Consider the following 20,155-nt stretch of genomic DNA (forward strand, 5'->3'; position numbering starts at 1 on the left):
GTTGCCAACCCCCAACAAAACTGCTCAACCCTAGTCACCAAAATCAGATTTAATATGATTAAACCTGATATCAGCTGAGTTTAAGAGCAATTGCCAAATGTGTTTGTGGTTCAGAACAGAGGTTTGTGGCTGGGTTTGGATGTGGAGCTGACGTCCAGCAAAGGGAGCTCGTCACAGTGGCTCCCACAGGCAGGTGGGGCTGGTCGCCAAGGGCTTCACCTCATCGCCTGGGGACGAGTCACAGCCCAAATGGACAGGAAACGGGTTTGACAGATGAGACAGGCACGGGGATAATGGCTGGGTGACTGATAGGGTGGGCTGTGTGATGGGTAGGGCCGCCGAGAGACACTGCTGTGTGAGCTAAAAACTCCATTAGACCGAAACTGGAGCTTTGCACGGGATCCATATCCCTGACTGAGGGCTGGGGCTCACTGGATGAGGCTGAGCTGCTGCACAGAGCAGTTTCAGAGGGCTTTTTACACTGCAGCGGAGGCAAAAAGCAAGCAAAAACTGTGCATTGAACAAATAAGTTGATGAAAAGATCTGGGTGGGAATGTGAGCATTGCCTGATACGATTTGGTGTCCCAAATGGCCTTAAACAGCCCATAGAATTTCTATGTCTAAAACAGATTCCAGCAAAGGAGACCTTTTATGATGCACTAATAGGCTCATTAGTCTTTCTCCAGCAAGGCACGCTCACAGCATCGTATGTTTTTTCCATTACAGGAATTACACGTGTTTTGTTGTGCTTTGGGTTTTGTTTTGTTTTCCACATAGACTTGCCCTGACAGTTCCCCCATTCAGGTTTATATTGGAGGTACCATCTCGAGCCAATGAATTTTATGAAATATGTTGCTGGCACTCACAGAGAGATGCATAAAGGAAATATTCTAATGACAGTTGGAAAGGCTTTGATCCCTTTCCAAGACTGCACTCACGTCTTTGAAATGCGAGTTTGGCAGTGCTGGAAAGGCTGGGCTCTTTGGCTCTCTTTGGCACGAGCCCATGTGACAGACATAATGTCCTCTATCAGGGGACCCACATAACCTTGAGGAGTGTAAGCAGTGCTCGTGGATTGCACTGGGTCAGATAGTCTGGGCTGATAACGAAGCAGGGGGGAGTCAGCCTAGTCCAAGGCAATAACTGAAAGCTATTTTGACCTGGTAACTGTTGGGTCTGCTGCCTGCGGCTACAGAGTTGGACATGAACTGCAAAAGTAGTTAATTTATGCCTCCTTGAGTGTAGGAATGTGGCGATGATGGATAGGGATGGGAGGTTATTAGAAACATGGGGAGGAAGGAGAGGATGGAATTCCAGCTTGTGTTTTTATCTCTTACACACGCACACGCTGGTTCCTCACATTCTCTTGGCTGCCTCACGTGTGTGCAGTGTCCAAGCCCTCACTGCCACACTCACACCTCTGCTCCTGCACGCTCACACAGGCACACACTCACACACTTCCCAGGGCTCTGCCTGAGCTCAGGGCTCGGGCATGTTTACGTGCTGGGGTTTGCTGGCTGCTTCCATGAAGGAGTTTGCATTTACTGCCTTCCAAGCATGATCTACTCACACCTACACCCGGGCAGATCCTTTGCTAAAAATCCTCTTGGCATTCTGTTCTTCCACCACTAAATACATTCTGCTCACTCACAGCCTTCCCCTGGCTAGCAGAGAAAAGTGGTCAGAGAAATACCATAAACCCAAGTCAAAAGGACTTAGTAGGATGGATTTACATAAGGCATGAATCCAGTCTCAGTGAAGCATTGCCATCACTGGCCAATTAGTTAAATGCTGTCTGCTCTGGATGTTTTCTGCAGTAATAATCCATGTAGCCCTGGATGTTGGAGCACATGTGCTGTATGGAAGAGAAAGAGCAACTCTGGCCGTGCGCTGAGGAGATAAACAGGGATTGGATTGTGTAAACGATAAGCAAAGAGACAGCTGAGAATAAAGAAATATTAGTTTAGATTATTTGAAACCATAAAAGAAGAGGACGGATAAAAATGGTAATCTCAGGAGGGAAGCTGGATTATAGTTACTCCTAGAGGGGTTTGCATGTGCATAAAGCATCTACATCCAGAGTCAACAGCCGCCGCCTCTGTCCAGGCAGCAGGACCTTCCTTCCCGCTGTGATACAAGCACATAAACATTGTTCTAATCAGACTCAGTGCTTCTGTTTCTGCCCCCCTCTCTCATACGGAGCATCACATCACTCCCACATTCTCTCTTGCACTTTTGCTCACTGTCAGTGATGCTGCCATAGGTGCAGGCACACACTGTCCCCTCCCCATGGTCACACCCCGTGTCACATATTCCCCCAGTGCTCTCACACTGGCATTTGGAAATGCACATCAGTTCTCACATGTAATTTCAAACTATTGCTCGGGGATGTGTCTAAGAAGGAGCCCATGCTTGGAAAAGATGCTTTCTAAGGCACAAAGAACACCCTGGGAGTAGATTGTGCGGAGCCTCAGAGCATTGTGCAGATGCAGGCAGGACAAGCTTGAGGAGCTAAGGGTTTTTTTTGAGGAGCTAAGTCTGTGTGTTTTCCATGGATGTGTTGGGAACACTGGAGGGATGAGAAATGTGTAAAGGGTCACAGTACTGACCTGTCCTTCAGGATGTCATCCCCATTTGATCAGAAGATAAACACTGTATGGAATGGAAACATCCCCTTCCACTGGTGTCCCCAAAGAGCACATCTTTGTCCATGACTCAGCCAGGGCCTGGGGACACCCAGCCATGATCTATTTTGGAGGCAATGACTTCAGCAAGTGGCAGGGGAAGCTATTGTGGAAATATGAATGTGTTTTCCATTTGGGAGTCCTCCAGGGAAGGACAAAAAGGTCTTGGTGCTGAGCCAACTCCCCTATTTTTTCTTCACCCTTCTGGGAGCAAAAGCCTTGCAAAGTGTGCAGGGAACCCTTCTCAGAGCCTGTGGGAGTGTGTGGTTTGGGAGAGCTACGTGAGCCTTACCCACACCCACACCCACACACAAGGAGGGACTCCAGGGAGCAGGAATCCACCTGCTCAAGACCATCATGGTGTCCTTTCCTTACAGCCTTCGAACCGTGCTTGGCTCTGGGTGATCACTGTCTCTGGGGTCTCCACCTGTCAAGTGAAGATACTACAACATATTCCTCTTCTAGCTTTTCTCTTATCAAAACACTTCATATCAAAAGTCAGTGTGAGCCGGAAACACAGAACCAATGGCTTTAATCTTACATTTTGTTTTCTCCAGCTTTACTGTGAGTTAGAGCAGTGCAAGCAGTGTGGCACCATGGTAAGTGCACTGCCAAGCAGCTCCTGTATTTCAGTATTAGAAAATCTACTCCTTCAAAGGAGTAAAAAGTACCTCCAACAGCCATCAAGCTTAAGGGATTGGCTTAGCTTGCCTGCAAACAGATTGCTGTGTAATTTCCAGACATCCCAAAAGCTTAGAGAAATGCTTCTCACCCTGGGAGGACCTAAGGAGCCTTAGGAATTTATGTCATGGTATGGTACCACTCCTGCAGAGAGCTCGTTTCTGCCAAGGAAACCTCTTGGCACAACTGTGCCTGTTGGAAACAGCAATTCCCAACCAGCTGTGGCATGTCAGGGTTATGCCACATGGTCTCAGCACAAGTGGCTGCCACTGGTGCTACAGGAGTGACCCTGTGAGCTGGTGTTAGTTGTGGCACCAGCCTGAGGATGCGAAACTCGTTATTGTGAAGGAAAATTAGAGGTAACAACAGCAAACAGCTTAGAGGAAATGTGCAAGCTAACTGCTGGTGTAAAAAGATTTACTGACCATAATACTTGGTTAATTACGTTCATAATAAATAGATTCCTATGCTTACCATGAGAATGTGGACAGCTTTATGTATTTACCTTGGATTTTGTGGCCTTAGTTAATCAATGGCCTGAAGTTTTAGATGAGATTCACTACGTCAATGCAAAGTAATCAAAGTTTGGGAGTGGGTTATTAAAACATTTCAGGTGATTGAAATGCAGGATATTATAAGACCTTTGCCTGGATTGCAGCACTTCTTCAGGGTTTTGTTGCTTTTGTGTCACCTTTAGGAAAAAAATGCTTTTCTTCTTCTACAGAGCATACTTAGATGTCAATGAACTTAAGAACATACTCAAACTGGATGGATCCACGCACCTCAACATCTTCTTTGCCAATTCCTCTGAGGAAGAGCTGGCTGGAGTGGCAACTTGGCCCTGGGACAAAGAAGCCTTGATGCATCTAGGTGAGTGATAAAGATGTTTCTTCTTTGCAAAGCATTCTTTTGAGGCACTAAGAAGGAAAGACAAATATGCATTAAGCTCTGTTCTGATTTCTTATCATTCCTCTAATATATAGTCAGGGGAAAAAAAGTATTTCACGATTCCCAGATACTGGCTCACAACCAGGAAAATATTAGGTTATAAACCCAAAGCATATTATGGTATTTGTAGATGATGTCAAGCCGAAAGTATTTCACCTTTTCAGTGAAGCTACTTTACAGGGCATTCACTCCATGGGAGCATTTTGCAGAAGATTGGGGGATAGGTGTGGGGATGAGGCAGAGGTGAATCTTTAACCTTAGCCTAAGATCTGATCCTTAGTTCATTATCAAGTATTCAATTAACTCACAGACTGAAGCTAAAATCTGCTGCTATTTTTCTTTACCAATGTGCAAAAGAGAAAACTGCTGAGGGATTGTATTTCTAATGTTCATTTGAGTGGAACTGGAAAGAGTTCACTGCCCTGCAGATTGCCTGGTGTGTTTCATAACCAGGTTGCTGCTGGAACCCAGGGATCCAGACAAAGCTCTGCAGCCTCCCAAATGACTCACTGCCACCTGCAGTGCCACTGGACCTGTGTTCCCTGCAAAATGTCAGAGGAGCCTCAAAAGGTTCAGAAGGCACTGACTGAGTCAGTATGAGCTTCTTATAACTTCACAAACCTCCCTCGAGCTGCCAACCTGGTCTGGTCATCTCCTCTGAGCAGGGGTTCTCATTGGTTTTCCAGACATTTCTCCAGCTCGTCCAGACCTTCCTAGGCTGGAAGTGAAGCCCAGTTTCATCCAAGCTAAATCTTTGTGACAGATTGTTTCAGCTAGTTTTTATATTACCCAACCCCATGTTGAGCTAAATAAAAAAAGATATGGGGAACATAAACCTAAATGAGGAGAACAAGGAGCGTTTATTGTCCTAAAACATGCAACGGAAGTTGAGCCATAGCCATCAGTCAGGGGGGCTTTTCCATGGTGAAAAATACCCCAAAAATGAGATGTTACTATGTTTTTATGGTCACCTGTCTCCATAGCAGAGAGAGGCTCCATGGTCAGACCAAGCAGTTGAAACTGGCTGCCTTCCTTCAGTTTAGTGAATGTTTTATTACAACACCCAGCTCTGCAGCTGCTCTGGAAGATGTGTGAGCAAACTTCCCTTCCCAAGGAGCAGCACTGATACACTGACACTCCTGCTGAGCTCAGCTGGAGCTGAAGCCACTTCCACTCTGGCTTGTCCGCAGCCCCATCTCTGTGGGCTCCTATTGGGAGCACACAAACCAGGAGGTTCTGTAAATGCCCACCAGTGACCATTCCCCAAGGCAACATCTGGCAAAAACAAAGACAGATCTTAACCCCATCCTTGAGCAGCACCCACAGTGATGGGATTTCTATCACTTTGGGATGACAATCAGTGTGGATTGACGGTTGTGGGTTTGATCCCTGTATGGGCCATTCACTGCAGAGTTGGACTCAGTGATTCCTGTGTGTCCCTTCCAACCCAGAACATGCTGTGGTTCTGTGAAACATTAGCCCCAGAGTCACTGCCCAAGATATGGCTGCAATATAGCTGCTCCCTCCGTAAATGAGGACTTTCACAGCTTCCCTTCGTGTTGCCATGGGAGGGAGCAGACAACAAGGGGAGAGCTCCAGAGCGCCGAGAAGAACCTTCTGCAAGAGGGCTGGGGCTCTCCCAAAGCCCTGATGAGTTCTTCTGTCACTTCGTTAAGCTAATTGTCAGCATCATGCCTGAGCAAAACAATTTAAATTCCGCTCCTACAGAGCAATGAGAGAGTTCATTGACCATAAAAAGATCTCACAGGAAAAAAATAGACATTGGACAACAGATTAAATTTGACTTGCCATAGAAAAAAAAAAGTAAAAAATAAATAAATAATGCTCATAATTTCCTGTCATAATAGCCCTCCCAGACCTGTGCTTGGTTTGTAAGAATTCATCTTTAATCTTTTTTACTCTCTTCTATAAATCCAATATGTACTTAATAAAAAATATGAAATATGTCCTGTGGTGCAGATCTAAAGGCTGGGATAGAGATTGTCTGGGTGAGGGAGTTTATCTTTTCTGTAAAACTGCAATTGATTTAGATTCTTGACAGCTATAAAAAATATAAATTTTCAACAAAGGCAAAAATAAAATCTCCCTCTCCAGCTGCCTCAGGATTCTGCAATGCCAGAACAATTTAAGCAGCCTCTATTGAAGGCACATCCTGCTGTGGAATTTTACCAATATTCCTGCCACTGGGAAACAAACTCTGGAGTTATTTTTAGGATAGAGAATCCCCAAAAACATGTTAGGGTACTCTTTGGGTGTAAATGGCTCCACCTGGGTAGAGACCAAGCACGAGAGGAATCAGAGCTTGTATTGTAAGATGGTGAGTGTATTGGTTTGGCACAGCCTGGTTTTAGGTAGCAGGGGGGCCACAAAGGTTGCTCCTGTGAGGAAGCTGCTGGAAGCTTCCACCTTGTCTGGCAGAGCCAGTGGCTGATGGCTTTGAGGATGGACATGCCGCTGGTCAAAACTGGGCCAATGACAGAGGTTGGTAACGCCTCTGTGATAACAGATTTAAGAAGGAAATCAAAACAAAGTCACAAGATTTTGGGATTCTAGTCAGAGAAGAGGAGAAGGTGAGAACATGTGAGGGAAACAACATGGAGACACCAAGGGCAGTGGAGAAGGAGGGGCAGGAGGTGCTCCAGGAGCCAGAGCCGAGATTCCTCTGCAGGCCGTGGTGAGACCATGGTGGAGCAGCTGTGCCCCTGCAGCCCCTGGGGATCCATGGGGATGCAGAGATCCACCCACAGCCTGTGGGGATCCCTGGGGGATGCAGAGATCCACCCACAGCCCATGAGGATCCACGGGGGATGCAGAGATCCACCCGCAGCCCCTGGGGATACGTGGGGGATGCAGAGATCCACCCACAGCCCCTGGGGATCCATGGGGGATGCAGAGATCCATCCACAGCCCCTGGGGATCCCTGGGGGATGCAGAGATCCACCCGCAGCCCCTGGGGATCCACGGGGGATGCAGAGATCCACCCACAGCCCCTGGGGATCCATGGAGGATTCAGAGATCCACCTGCAGCCCATGGAGGAGCCCCACATCAGAGCGGGTGGATGCCTGCAGGAGGCTGTGATCCAGTGGGAGTCCCAGTGCAGAGAGAGGAGGGCCCTGCTCCCAGGCTGGAGCAGCCTGGCCTTGGAGCGCTGCACCCCGTGGCAGAGTGACCCCCGGCGCAGCAGTTCTGGGGGGCTGTGTGCCCGTGGGAGGGGCTCACGCTGCAGCAGGGGCGGTGTGGCTGCTGCTCCTGAGAGGGGACCCACGCCAGGGAAGTTCACAGAGAGCTGTCTCCCGTGGGAGGGACCCCACGGCCTCACAGGAGCAGCGGAAGGAAATCCCGGTGATGAGCTGACCAAACCCCTGTGCCCTTTCCCCTGCGCTGGGGGGGAAAGGTGTTCTAAGGGCTTATTTTACTTCTCATTATCCTCTTCTGATTCTATTAGTAATAAATTCACTTAGCAACTTAAGTTGAGCCTGTTTTGCCCTTGAAGTGTTTCTCCCGGTCCTTATCTCACTCATGAAGTGTTGGTTAATTTTTTTTTTTTCCTTTTCCCTCCTCTGCCCAGCTGTGGCAGGGGAGGGTGAGCGAGCGGCTCTCCTGGGTGCCTGGCACTGGGCCAGTGTCAAACCACGACAGGGAGAGAGAGGAATCATGGGTTTATTGTGGAGCTGCATACTGGTAGGTCTGTATATAATTAATTGGGAATGTGAAGAACTGGAGTAAGGAACAGTTCCGTGCTGGGAAAAGGAGGTGCAGATGCTACGTGTGGCGTAATAGACAAGATGCTGCAGCGTGGTTGGTTTTATTCACTCTTTTGTGTACGTATTTAAATTTTCTATTCTTTTTTCTTAGTACTCTCTGTGTATTTGTACATGTCCATGGGACTCCTCTCCACCCTCTGCATATTGCCTCATGTGCCCCTGCTCGGAGGGAAGATCTTTTCTCTCCTGCTATTTGTGTGTGTGTCCCTTCAGGACATCCAAAGTGCTCCTTCCTCTCCCTTCAGCACTGACACAGTTTCAACTGAAGTGCTGAATTTTGTGTTTTGGACAGTGTTCTTGGAGGAAAACGTGAGGCAATGGGGAAAATCAAAGCAGAACCACAGTCAGGGAGGTCTAGGAAAAGGAACTCCAAGGAAAGGCTGAAGGGATTACAGTGACTCAGATTGAAGGGAAAGAGCCTGAAGTGGGGTTGATGACAATCTCATAAAAGCTGATGAAAGGGGAGGAGAATCTTCTGTTCTTCATATCTGTGTGAGGAAGGACTTGAAGTCATGAGGTTCAACTGCCAAAAAATCAATTCAGATTAGATGTGAGTTAAATCCTTGCAGCCGTAGGGATGCTGAGTGCTGACACTGATTGCTGGGGCACTCATGTCATCAGGGGTTGTGAAGAGGCAGCAGGCCAGTGTATGTGAGGGATGGTATAGACCTAATTGGTTCTGTGTTGTTTGAGAGTGGAATTTAGAGGACTTCCTAAGAACTTCATGGTCTTATTTTCCTCTGATTTCATGGTTGTTACAACCAAGTCTCCAGACAGATGAGGATGAAGAGTCTATGGTGCATCGGAACCCGGTGATCTCATCTTCCCTGCGCTACAGTCACTGATAAAGTTCCTCCTGCCAAAACCTTTTCTCTCTTCATTGTCACTAAATTATTAGAGTACCATGTCCAAGATTATATTCCCAATATAACTTTAACAAGCAGTCTCCTCTTCTCATGGTAGGCAGGACACAAAAAGAGTTTTAAATAAAAGGCTTGGAAAAGTTGAGATCAACAAGCTAAATAAAGAAAATATCAAGCATATCTTAAATACAAAGGTACACCTAACTGAGCTAAAAATATGATTCATATGATTAATTCAATGTATTGTAAATCCTCACTAATTTGCTGTTTGCTTATTTAAACTTCCCTTAAGTCATACAACAAAAAAACCCCGTTAGTTTTCTTTGCAAACATTTAATAACCACGCAGTTCTTTTAGAGTTATCACATTACAGGATTTCATTTTTTTGACACGTTAGACTTTAATGCATATTCATTAGTGGACTCTGCAGTTCAGATCAAGCCAGGCTTGTCTGAGTCCATGAACAGTGTGTTTCTGACAGTTACTCCAAAGCTGCCTCCCTGACACCCTGCAAAAACTGCTCCACCCTTGGGTGTTCTCACTTTGCTTTATCCAGCTCTTAATTTGCAAATATTGGTGCCGCCTTCTGCAGTTCTCAGGGTGTTTCAGAAGTTAATAGGCTTTTCTCACATCTTTACCCTGTGGAATAATATACACAGAGTGTTCCAGGTGTGTTTTGTTTGACTCTTGGTGTCAAATACATTGCTTACACCTATCTGGGCAGAGTCACACTCTTTAAGCACATGAAATTATCTGAAATTGCATAGTAGGAAGTAATTTCATGCAGGATTTTCCTCTAGGTTAACAAAAAACCCAGATTGAGCTTATTCAGTTGAAAGACTGATTGTTGCAGCGTTTTTGGTTCAGGATGTTGAGCTTTGTCCCACAGTTCCTCATCCTTAGAGCCCCAGGTTAAGGGTGAGATGAAACTTTGCTGTGCAGGAAATGTGTCCGGTTCTGCAAAACCTGTCTGTGCACAGAAGATCCAATGAACTGCCAGAGGATCTACCCTTAGGAATGTGTTCTTTTCCCTTTTTCCTGCTGTCCTGAGGAACACAAGGCAAACCCAGGTGCTGCTCTCTTTTCCCCTTGCAGGTGGCATCGTGCTGAATCCCTCCTTCTACGGAATCCCTGGCCACACGCACACCATGATCCATGAAATCGGGCACAGCCTGGGGCTCTACCACGTCTTCCGGGGGATCTCCGAGATCCTCTCCTGCAGCGACCCGTGCATGGAAACAGAGCCCTCCTTCGAGACTGGGGACCTCTGCAGTGACACCAACCCTGCTCCTAAGCACAAGCTGTGTGGGGACCCTGGGCCTGGCAATGACACCTGTGGTTTCCACAGTTTCCTGAACACGCCCTTCAGCAACTTCATGAGTTACGCAGGTACTGGGCTTTTCTGGGATTGCTGGGGAGGTCTGTGGCTGGGCAGGAGTGAAGAATTGCAGTGTTACCCCTGATTTCTCAGTCTGTTTCTTGTGGGGCTTTATACTGATAAAGGTCTAGGACCGGGCTTGAATCCCTTCTAGTTCTCCTTTTGTTTTATCCCAGTTTTCCCCAGCTTCGCAGAGTTTCGTGTGAAGACTAGGCAGAAGGTTTGGGGGATGGAAGAAATGAGATAAGCATTAAGAAAACAGCTTCCAAAGGCTCTGCGGCAAACCTGACACCCTATTTCTCTGGGATCTGGATGCCTGTTCTATGAGATCTTTCAAAAACTCAAATCCAGAGATTGTTTATACTCTCCCAAGGAGCTCTAGAATGTCGGGTGATATTGATACCACCAAGGCTGTTGGATAAACCTGTGACAAGTGGACAACTCCTGAGGCCCTGCTCGTGCCTCCAGGTGTCTGTTGAAATGCCATGTCCAGGTTTGATTTGGAATCACTCACATCCCAGTTCCATCACTAGAATGTGAATAGCGGGATTCTGCCTGGTCAAGGACTACCAGTGTGCTGTCCTGGTTTGTACTGGGAGTGCAACTACAGAGGCTCCATATCAGTGTGGTAAAGCCACCCCTCAAAGCAAAAGCTGATGTGATCACAGTTCTTCAGCCACAGCTCTGCTGCCCAGATGTGCCAGGTTCTGGCATTCCTACCAACAGAGCATATCCCAAAGAGGGCATTTGCTTTTGTGACCCTGTCCAATTGGATGAGGCTGGATTGGAGTCCTTGGTGCACCCCTGGAAGCTCAACGGGAGCTGAAAGATCCTCTGTTATTTCTCAGAAGGAACAGGGGATACCTTGACTCATATTTCCCCTTATTTTGGGCCACAGGGTCTCTCTGTGGTGACAATCTATGACAGTGAGCTGTCAGCATCAACAACATTTTAAAGGCAACCAGTATACTCACAGACACTGAAGGGCACCTTTTTACTCCAGGCAAAAACACAGACTGCCCACTCAAAAGGTCACAGGATTGCTTATTCTGTAATAAAACTGTAGAGAAACAAAGTGTTTAATGGCATCTGGGGCATGGATTGAAATGATTTATAACAGAAATGCTTTTATGCCCTTCATGGCAGTAGCTAAGAGTGTTGTTGAGTTTTCTCTCTATTTTTCTATTTGTTTAGAGGGTGCTTTCAGGGACAAACCCACCGAGTCATCTCCTCGGTGTGCTCTGTGTTGTGGAGCCTGTGGTCAGGCAGGGAGCCTGAGCACCCGGGCCAGCCTCGTAGTGGACCTCTTATCCCCCAGAAAAGGCAGGGCCACCCCAGATGACAAAATCCCCCCACCAAATCTGCTTGTGTGGATGTGGCGAGGGGCGGAGCATGCCTGATTCACAACTCTGAGCTCTCTTCTTCCAAAGAGAACTTGCCTTGCCAGCTGACTTGGGAGCTGAGGCAGAGGCAGACCACAGAGATACCCATCTGCTCCTGGGAGCTACATGTGTGCTGGTGTTCTGAGATGAAACCTTTTCTTTTTCCTTGAAAAATTAAGTGAAGCGACATGATAAGCATCTCTAGAGCTCAAGCATGAATCTGTTTGTTTTTCTGTTGTTGTCAGTGGAGTAAAATATATCAGGGTATCAAATTGCTGTCAAAATACCTTTGAAACGTAGGTTGAGGTCATGCAGTTCTAGGAATTGCCTTTCTTTCCTTTCTGTTTTGCTGCTCATGTACAGCTTGATCATATTGTGTTTGTCTGTCTGTCCCTGCCCCATCCATCTGTCCAGTTACCCCCAGCCCTGAGCAAAGCACTGACTTAGATAATTTTTAGTTTTCCTGGAATTACAAGTTACAATGGCCAAAAGATTAGGTAGTGTGAGAAATAGGACTTGTAAATTATTTTTACAAGTCCAAATAGCTGTGGTGTTCCCGAATAAAAGATAAGTTAGTTTTTTAGATGACTTTTCATGAAATCGTTAGGAGTTCTTCCTCTGAATTCCGTTGGAGTATTCATCCCAGCAAAGTATAGAATTTCTCTAATTATTTCTTTATCTGAGGATCTTGAACCTCTCTTGATATTGAGTGGAACACCTTTCTCCCTCGCCTCTCCTCCCTCTCCCTCCCCCAGGACACAGCCTGTGCTGATGTTTAAACAGATTGAGAATGCAGGTCATCTTGCTGCTGTGCCATTGTCTCACGGCTTTGTCCTATATATATTTTATTGTTCTTTTATGATGGCTATTAAGGGCCTTTGTCTCCTTCTGTGCTTCCGTGAAGAATATTTATGGCTTTTACAGCGTGCTCAGGGGTAGACCATCGATAATTATTGAGGAAATCCAGAGATGTCACATTAAAGCAGCTTTTTGCATACCCACAGGGATTTGTAGATTTTATCAAGCGGGTGGTGTCTGTCTCTCTGCTGTGCATGTTTGATCAGAGGAGGGTCACTGCTCAGTGGAAATGGGAGAGACACAGGGAAACATGTGAGCTGGTGTGTCCCTACTGTGGGGCAGCTGGAGTCTGAGCAGGATCCCGGCCGGAGCTGTCTCCTTTTGCCTGCATCTCTGGGAAGATGTGGCCAGGTTTTAAATTAGCCAGCAAATACTCACTTCTCTTTAGAAGAAACTCATATTTTCTTGTTCCTCTGGAGTACCACAGGGCACGGACTCGCAAACATCAGAGCACCACTGTCACCATATTGAACTTACCCGCGACTCCCCGAGCAGCCTCCGGTGACCTGCATCTTCCCAGGGAAGTGCAGCACTTGACCTGTGCGGAACTGTCATTGTTGTTTGGATCCCAGCTGGGACCGAGCTCTGCTGGGCTGGGAACTCTGCAGGCACATGTGAAGGAACACTCTGTGTTTTCAAGAGCTTTTCATCTGATGGGAAGAACACCAGAAAAAATGGTTGAAGGGCTCAGCATCAAGTTCCTCAGCATAGCTTTGCTGGGTGACTTTGCACAACATATTTATTCCCTCTGGGATCTGCACAATAGAGAGACAGCAATTTTCTGCTTCTCTGGGGCATTGTAGTTGTAAAGCTGTATGGCGTTCAGAGGGCACTGGATGTGTTCTTGTTGCCAAATCATGTTTGAGGAAAACAAGACAAAATGAGAAATGGATATTTATGGGAAATCATCCAGCATAGTTATTTCTCCATTTTGAATGAAAAAGAAATATGAAATATCGAGAAATGTTTGTGAAAATTTCAGAAGGGCGTTAGAATTATAGTGGTAATGGGGGAGATTTTTTACAGAACTAAAGTTATTTTCTGCACCAAAATGTATGTTTTTAATCAGTGCCTGTAATATTTTGAATTGACCTTTCAGAACATTTTTATTTGTTCATTAAAAATTTAAGAACTTCAAAAGTTACATATTTTTAAAATTCTGTGGTGTTTTAATCTAAGAAATCTGACAGAGTCTGTTGCCCACAGTTTGCATGAGTCCCAGTCAGTGCTTTATCCTTACACTACCATCCTTTACCCTTCCATCCTTTCTCAGAGATATTCTTTTAAATGTGAAATTCTTTTGAACCAGCGCTCCACTGGTGGCCCAAATCCTGACCAGAAGGTGCTGCACTGAGGCTTTCTGTTTCTTTCCCTCTGCGTCTCTGCCTCATTTAGGGATGATCTCTGGGTGCTTCAGGTGTATCCCAGGTCAGGGGGAGGGAACATTTATTGATTTATTTCCTTCCTTTTTAGCCATTGTTTCCTTTCACCTGCCTCCACAAGTGATGGCTGCGCTAATTCCTTCACAGACCATTAACTCTGGAGCGCTGTGGGATCCCAGCCCGGCCCTTCCAAAGAGCTGCCATTCACCAGGTTGTAATTCTCCCTCTTGCTCCTGCCTCCTCTCCCACATGGCTGATGTGGCTTCTGTTTGAATTCCAGATGATGACTGCACCAACTCCTTCACGCCCAACCAGGTGGCCAGGATGCACTGCTACCTGGACCTCGTCTACCAGAGCTGGCAGCCCACCAAGAAACCGGCTCCCGTCGCAATCGCCCCCCAGATCGTGGCTCGCACCTCCACCACCGTCACCCTGGAGTGGTTTCCACCCATCGATGGCCACTTCTTTGAAAGGTGATCATGCTCTGCTCTGTACTCTTGTGCTGCAAAAATGGGAAGGGGAGAACCAGAGGCCCCGCTCCAAGAGGAGCAGCTTGGTCATGTGCTGTGCTCAGCCTGGGTTAAGGCTCTTTCCTAAATTGGTTCATACTGAGGAGGTTATTGATCTGTTGTCTGCTCTTCCTTTCTCAGCCTGTAGCACTCAGTTGAAGGCCATTGATTTGCCATGTAAAGGGCAAATCTTTCTCCATATATTACGGGAGGAATTTTCAATCAAAGATTCTGGCCCTGTGATTCCTGCTGTTGCTGCTGCTCATGAATACCTGTGGGCTTCGGCTGTGCCTGCATGTTCCCCCCTCCTCTCCTTGCACATTCCCTTTGCAAGGACAAAGTGGATCTTGTTTTTACAACACAGAGCTCATGGGCGAGGAGGTGGCTGGGCTGGGGACAGGGAAAAATGTTCCCTCCTCCCCTGAGCTGTAGATGTGAGATGGGAATTGAGCAAGGCAGAGTCCCAGACCCTTGGGTATGATGTGAATGTCATCCTGTAGGTCAGGGTAGGGGTGTGTGTTCCTGTCTAGCAGGCATGCAGCTGTGTGATATCAATAGTGGAAAATAGGGCTCTGGGCAGGAGTTGCACCTCACTGCAGCCCATATCTGGAGCAATTCTGCCCCAGTATGACCTGAGTAATGGGGTAGTTCCTCTAAATGCTCTTATGCAGCTCTTGGATGAGCTGCAGGAGCTATGGGAGTCCTGGCAGAGAACTTCCCAAATTACTGACCTTCTCGCATTACCATTAACTCACCTCCCCGTCTGCATTTCTTCTCCACCTCTTGCTTTGTTGTTTTATAGAGAGCACACTTGGAGTGTCCTTCAGGACCGCAGCACTTCAGAGCACAGGAGGCCAAATTTACAAGCGTATTAGCACCCAAAAAGCTGCCTCAGCACTGCTGCTTTGTGCTGGGAGAGCACCTTGAAACCACTGCCTCCATCAGGGATGAAACTCCTTCCAGCACTGCTAGGACGCCGTGGCCATTTCAGTGGCCAGCTTGCACTTTATCCCACTAGGCAGAGAGCTGTTATTTTCTGCTCAGATGAGATTTTCCACCCTTATTGCAGATTAATATGGGGAGGGAAATCAAATCCTGTTAGGAATTGATGAAGAGAGGTCTTGTGCTCTGAACAGTGTTTGCTTTAATTACAGTTTTGTAACCGAATCCTTTTATTCCCTACCTGTGAAAAGGACTTATGTGTAGTTCTGAAATTTAATTCAGAATTTTTCAGCCCATAATCATTTTTAGGTAAATTAAGTTTCTCCAATTTAATTTAGATTTCAGAAGATGCTTATTGTGTGTTAAATAAATGCCATCTGCCTCTAAAAAACACATTGATGCAGAGTTAATTGTTGTGTAACCAAATATGACTTTATTACGTATTTCTTATAACTCAATCAATATGTTCTTAATAACCTCTAGTTGCTTGCTTCTTAAATAACACACAGTGGATAGCCTGCTAAATCTAAAATTTCATAACAGAGTTATCATATGTTAAATAAAGAGTAATTTTCCAGGGAAAAAAAAAGTCCTTTGGGTTTTCAAATCTGTGTGCTCAGTATTACTGAAGAGATTTAAAGAGACAGCCTCAAATACTCTGAGTCCAATTCCTTGTTAAAATGAGATTCCCACTGCTAACGGATACAGAAATGTTGCCGTGACCATTTAAAAATGTCACTGAAACATAGAAATGATCCTGTCTAAAACATGCCCATATTTTTGATCTGCTAATCAAAACAAGGATGATAGTATTATTCTAGTGACTAATCCTGGAAAAGCTCACGTGCCGAACTTCCAGAACCGCCGAGCCCAGCGCTGCTCGGTCAGAGACCCATGCCTGTATCAATTTGTGAAATTGGGTCACTGTGCAAGACAAGTAGGAGGTAAAATTGGCCAAGTATAATCTTATCTGTGTGTGGGAATACTGTAAATCTTTGCAGATATTTTTACACAAAGTGCACACCATGGCCCAAATTTTACTTGCCTCACTTGAATGAATAAACTCATTCACTTCAATGGGACTATTCATGTAAAAAACAGAAGACTGATACTCAGCTGCTGAGTGCCTTGGGCCTGGTTTCTAATGCACAGAGGCCCCTTCCTTGCTGTTTTGACAGTGTAAAAGGGCCTTCAAAGGATGAATGGCTCTGGCTACATTAGCAAGTATTGTGGCCCAATATAAGTAGATCTCCAGCGCAAAACAGTTGTTAATGAAGACCTGACGTCAACACCGCGGGGGCTCGGGGGGCTCACGGTGCCCCGCGGCACCAGCGCTGGGAGCACATCAGGTGTGGTCCTGCAGCACACCTCCACTCCAGTTCCTGGCAAAAATGGGCTCAGCTTCCCTGCTCCAGCACTGTTCTGAGTGCTGGGAGTGGGGAAGAGGAGGAGTTTCACTCCCAGAGCTCACTCCTGATCCCAATTACAATGCTGCTGTGGGTGCGCTCGGCGTAACTCAAGTTCCTTTTATGTCTCTTTTATTCTCCAGAGCTGTGCACAGGCAGTGACCTCTGCTTAATGAAAGTCAGGGAGGGAAAATTTAGCCTTCTCTTTAAAAACGTAGCACTGGGCTGGCTGTATCTGTGTGGGAGGTCCTGACAGGTTGAAGGGAGATGAGGCATGGAAGTAAAGACCATGTGTCTGTTCCCTGCTTAGATCCTACTCGGTCATAGGTACTTCAGATGCTTTCCTCACAGGGTCTTCAAATTACATGAGTAATTACGTGGATTTAGAGGCAGAGAGCAATGTTAACTCCTAATTCCTGTAAATTTGGGGTTGGCTATCCTGTGTTCTCACACCTTGGCAGAAGTAGACACAGGAGCTGTGCACTGCAGTAAAATCTTGCCTCTTCAAAGTGCTCAATTGATGTTTGCTCTTTCACTCGAGAGAGTCACTTACCTGCATGTAAATTTCCCAAGATACTTCGACCCTAAGCTCCAGCAGCTGGTTGAGCTCCCAAACATCTCTAATAATCAAATAGATCAACAACCAGCATTTCTTCTTGTAGATCCTGCCCACAGGATTGGAATGGTTCTCCATCCTCCCTTGCAAAAAAGCGTGAAAAAATGTTGCATGCATACGTAGTAGCATGTAATAATGAAATAACAATAAAGCCAATGAAACAAGTGAAAACAAGCATGAAAAAGAGAAGTCTCTTCATTTCCTGACTGCATCCATTGGATGTGTTCGTCTGCTGTCTCTGAGCATCCATTCATGCACCTCCTGTTTGAGATGCGTGGGCAGATGTAAACAGTTATTGTCACAGGGCTCTGCAGCAAATTTGGGCAAAAATCTTTGAATGCATCTGCTTCTTCAAGTTTTCATTGAGGTGACAGCATTAACTTCCATGAATCTGATTCTATCTCATTCTTAGCAAGCAAATATTTTGGTCAGTGTGGTGTCCCAGAGATGGCTGGGCTTGATAATCACTCTGTTAAACCTTGCTGGAAAGTTTCAGTGCCTTAGAAGGGAGAGGACCAACTCTGAATTGCAAGTACAGCAGTTCCAATTTATTCGGTAAACAGGCACTCTTTACCCAAAGGAATGACAGATTTTTTGTGGTTTTGAGTTGCCTACTGAACTGGTGCTGGCCCTGAAGGAAATTATCTGTTTTTTCACTGGTAATCTTTAGATTTTGAACCCACTTCACTGAAATATCATGCTGTAGGGATGAATTCCTCCTGTGCTCTGAACTTCATGAGCTGGAATTTCCCCAGTACTTGGCTTATTAGTAAACAGAGAAGTCTTGATTTTCCATTACCCTGCACTTTGGGAAGTCATGTGCCACAGTGTATAAGGTGGCAAAGATGGCTATCATTCCTAATTAACAGTGTTTTGAACCGATTTGTGCTCATTTTTTTCTTGTTGTCTATGGCTTCATGAGGTATAAGGACCTGGCTTAGGTTTTCATAAGCCTGTAAATGGGATTCCATAATTAGGTTTGACATTCATGGCTCTTTATAGGATTTGTGTGCAAGAGTCTGCAGACCAAAAACTTTAACCCAGGAGACATCCCCTGTGTAAGTTCTTTCAGCCAGTGGAGTTACATCAGGCCTGAGTTTGGCTCCCAAACTGGAAAAGTAAAAAGAGAAAGTTCGCTCATAGCCTTTCCCACATGATGCTCCTTGTGATTTCTCTCTTACCTCCAAGTCCTCACTGCTAAAAGGAAATGTTTGTCCATAAGCCTACAGTTTTTTTCCATCATGGCAGCCTGTGATGAAACTGTATAGCTGCTAATTTGAGTAAAAAGCAGTCCTAATTGTGGAAACTTGGCTTCCAGAGCCCTCTCCTCATCCAGAACCAAGTGCTAATGCAGGAATCTCTTTGTAGAGAAACTGAAAGATTATTATTGCAGGGACTTCTATCCTGACTGTTGGTGGAAGTGTCTGAAGAACAACAGCACAGCAATATTTCTATGTTTTGATTTCTCAGGACCATTTATTCAGGTTTCTTGATTTTTTAAATTTTCTTTTTGCGTATATTATTCAGGCAAGCTGAGTCAGACACCTAAACCTCTGCTAAATAGGCAGCTGAGAACTGAAATAGGGATGCAGTGTCACGCCAATAGTGCAGGTGGGTGAAGTGAGACACGGAGAGAAGTACTCACAACATGCCCACATTTTCTCATTTCCAGTGTTACAGACTATGAAAGGAAGAGGAGGCCACCTTTTCCTCCCTCTTCTTTATTCTACCCCATTGCCGTGTTGTATTTTTCAGGTGTTTTCAGCAGGTGCATCCCTTCCTGCACTGCACAAGTTCAGCCAGTTACTGTCTCTGTCAGGCTGGCTCAGCCACTGAGGACCCCAAATAACTTCTGCCTGGGGATCACAGTCCTCTCTTCAAGGCAGTGCTGAAATAAATCATGTAGTCGTGGTGATGATGGTTAAAATTTGCATAGCTGATTATAATAATTAATATAAATTATTTTAATAATTAACTCACATCATTCTTACTAGAGTAGCGTAGATAGCACACTGTATTACACACAAATTGTTTGCCTAAAACTTCTGTCCTTTCCTAGGTGCATTTGATCATTAGGATAATTAATTTTTAACTTTCCATTCCAGCAGAAAGTGATCCTTAAAGCAGAACAATTAATTCTGAATAGTAAGCAGCATACTGGGGTGAATAACCACACACTCTGGGGCACACAGGGTTCCGAATTTTGTGACCCCAAGGAATCTAGGGCTGAACTGTGTGAAATGCATCCTCAGCTGATATAAATCAGCTTAACCTTATAGAGAATGTTAGAATTACTCCAGTCTACATCAGCTTAAACCCATATCTTGTGAATGTATTAGCAAAACTATTTAAACTGACAGAGGGTAGTTTTGGACTAGATGTTAGGAAGGAATTGTTCCCTGTGAGGGTGGGGAGGCCCTGGCACAGGGTGCCCATAGAAACTGTGGCTGCCCCTGGATCCCTGGCAGTGTCCAAGGCCAGGCTGGAGGGGCTTGGAGTAGCCTGGGATAGTGGAAGGTGTCCCTGACCCCAACAGGGGGTGGAAAGAGATGAGCTTTAAGGTCCCTTCCAACCCAAACCAGTTTGTGATTTGTGAATTGGTGTTTAACTGGGTTTCCCTGCTCAGCCAGTCTTGCTGGTAGGACAATCCTAAAGATACTACAAGTTCAAACAATAAATAAATCCATGGTGGGAGCAGAAATAGATCTGAAAACTCCTGA

The 20,155-nt window shown here is 45.8% G+C and overlaps 1 protein-coding gene across 1 annotated transcript in view; it reads left to right on the forward strand.

The window, feature by feature from the left end:
* Positions 1-20,155, forward strand: part of PAPPA (pappalysin 1) — a 181,232-nt gene that overhangs the window by 47,637 nt on the left and 113,440 nt on the right. Inside the window, exons 3-5 of the mRNA XM_042052475.1 lie at positions 4,090-4,235; positions 10,058-10,351; positions 14,243-14,435. Of these exons, the coding sequence (XP_041908409.1) occupies positions 4,090-4,235; positions 10,058-10,351; positions 14,243-14,435 (633 nt within the window). The remainder of the gene's footprint in view (positions 1-4,089; positions 4,236-10,057; positions 10,352-14,242; positions 14,436-20,155) is intronic.

Source organism: Corvus kubaryi, unplaced genomic scaffold (assembly GCF_017639235.1).
Source record: "Corvus kubaryi isolate FWS band 111438036 unplaced genomic scaffold, C.kubaryi_AGA036_p1.0 78, whole genome shotgun sequence".
NCBI lineage: Eukaryota > Metazoa > Chordata > Aves > Passeriformes > Corvidae > Corvus > Corvus kubaryi.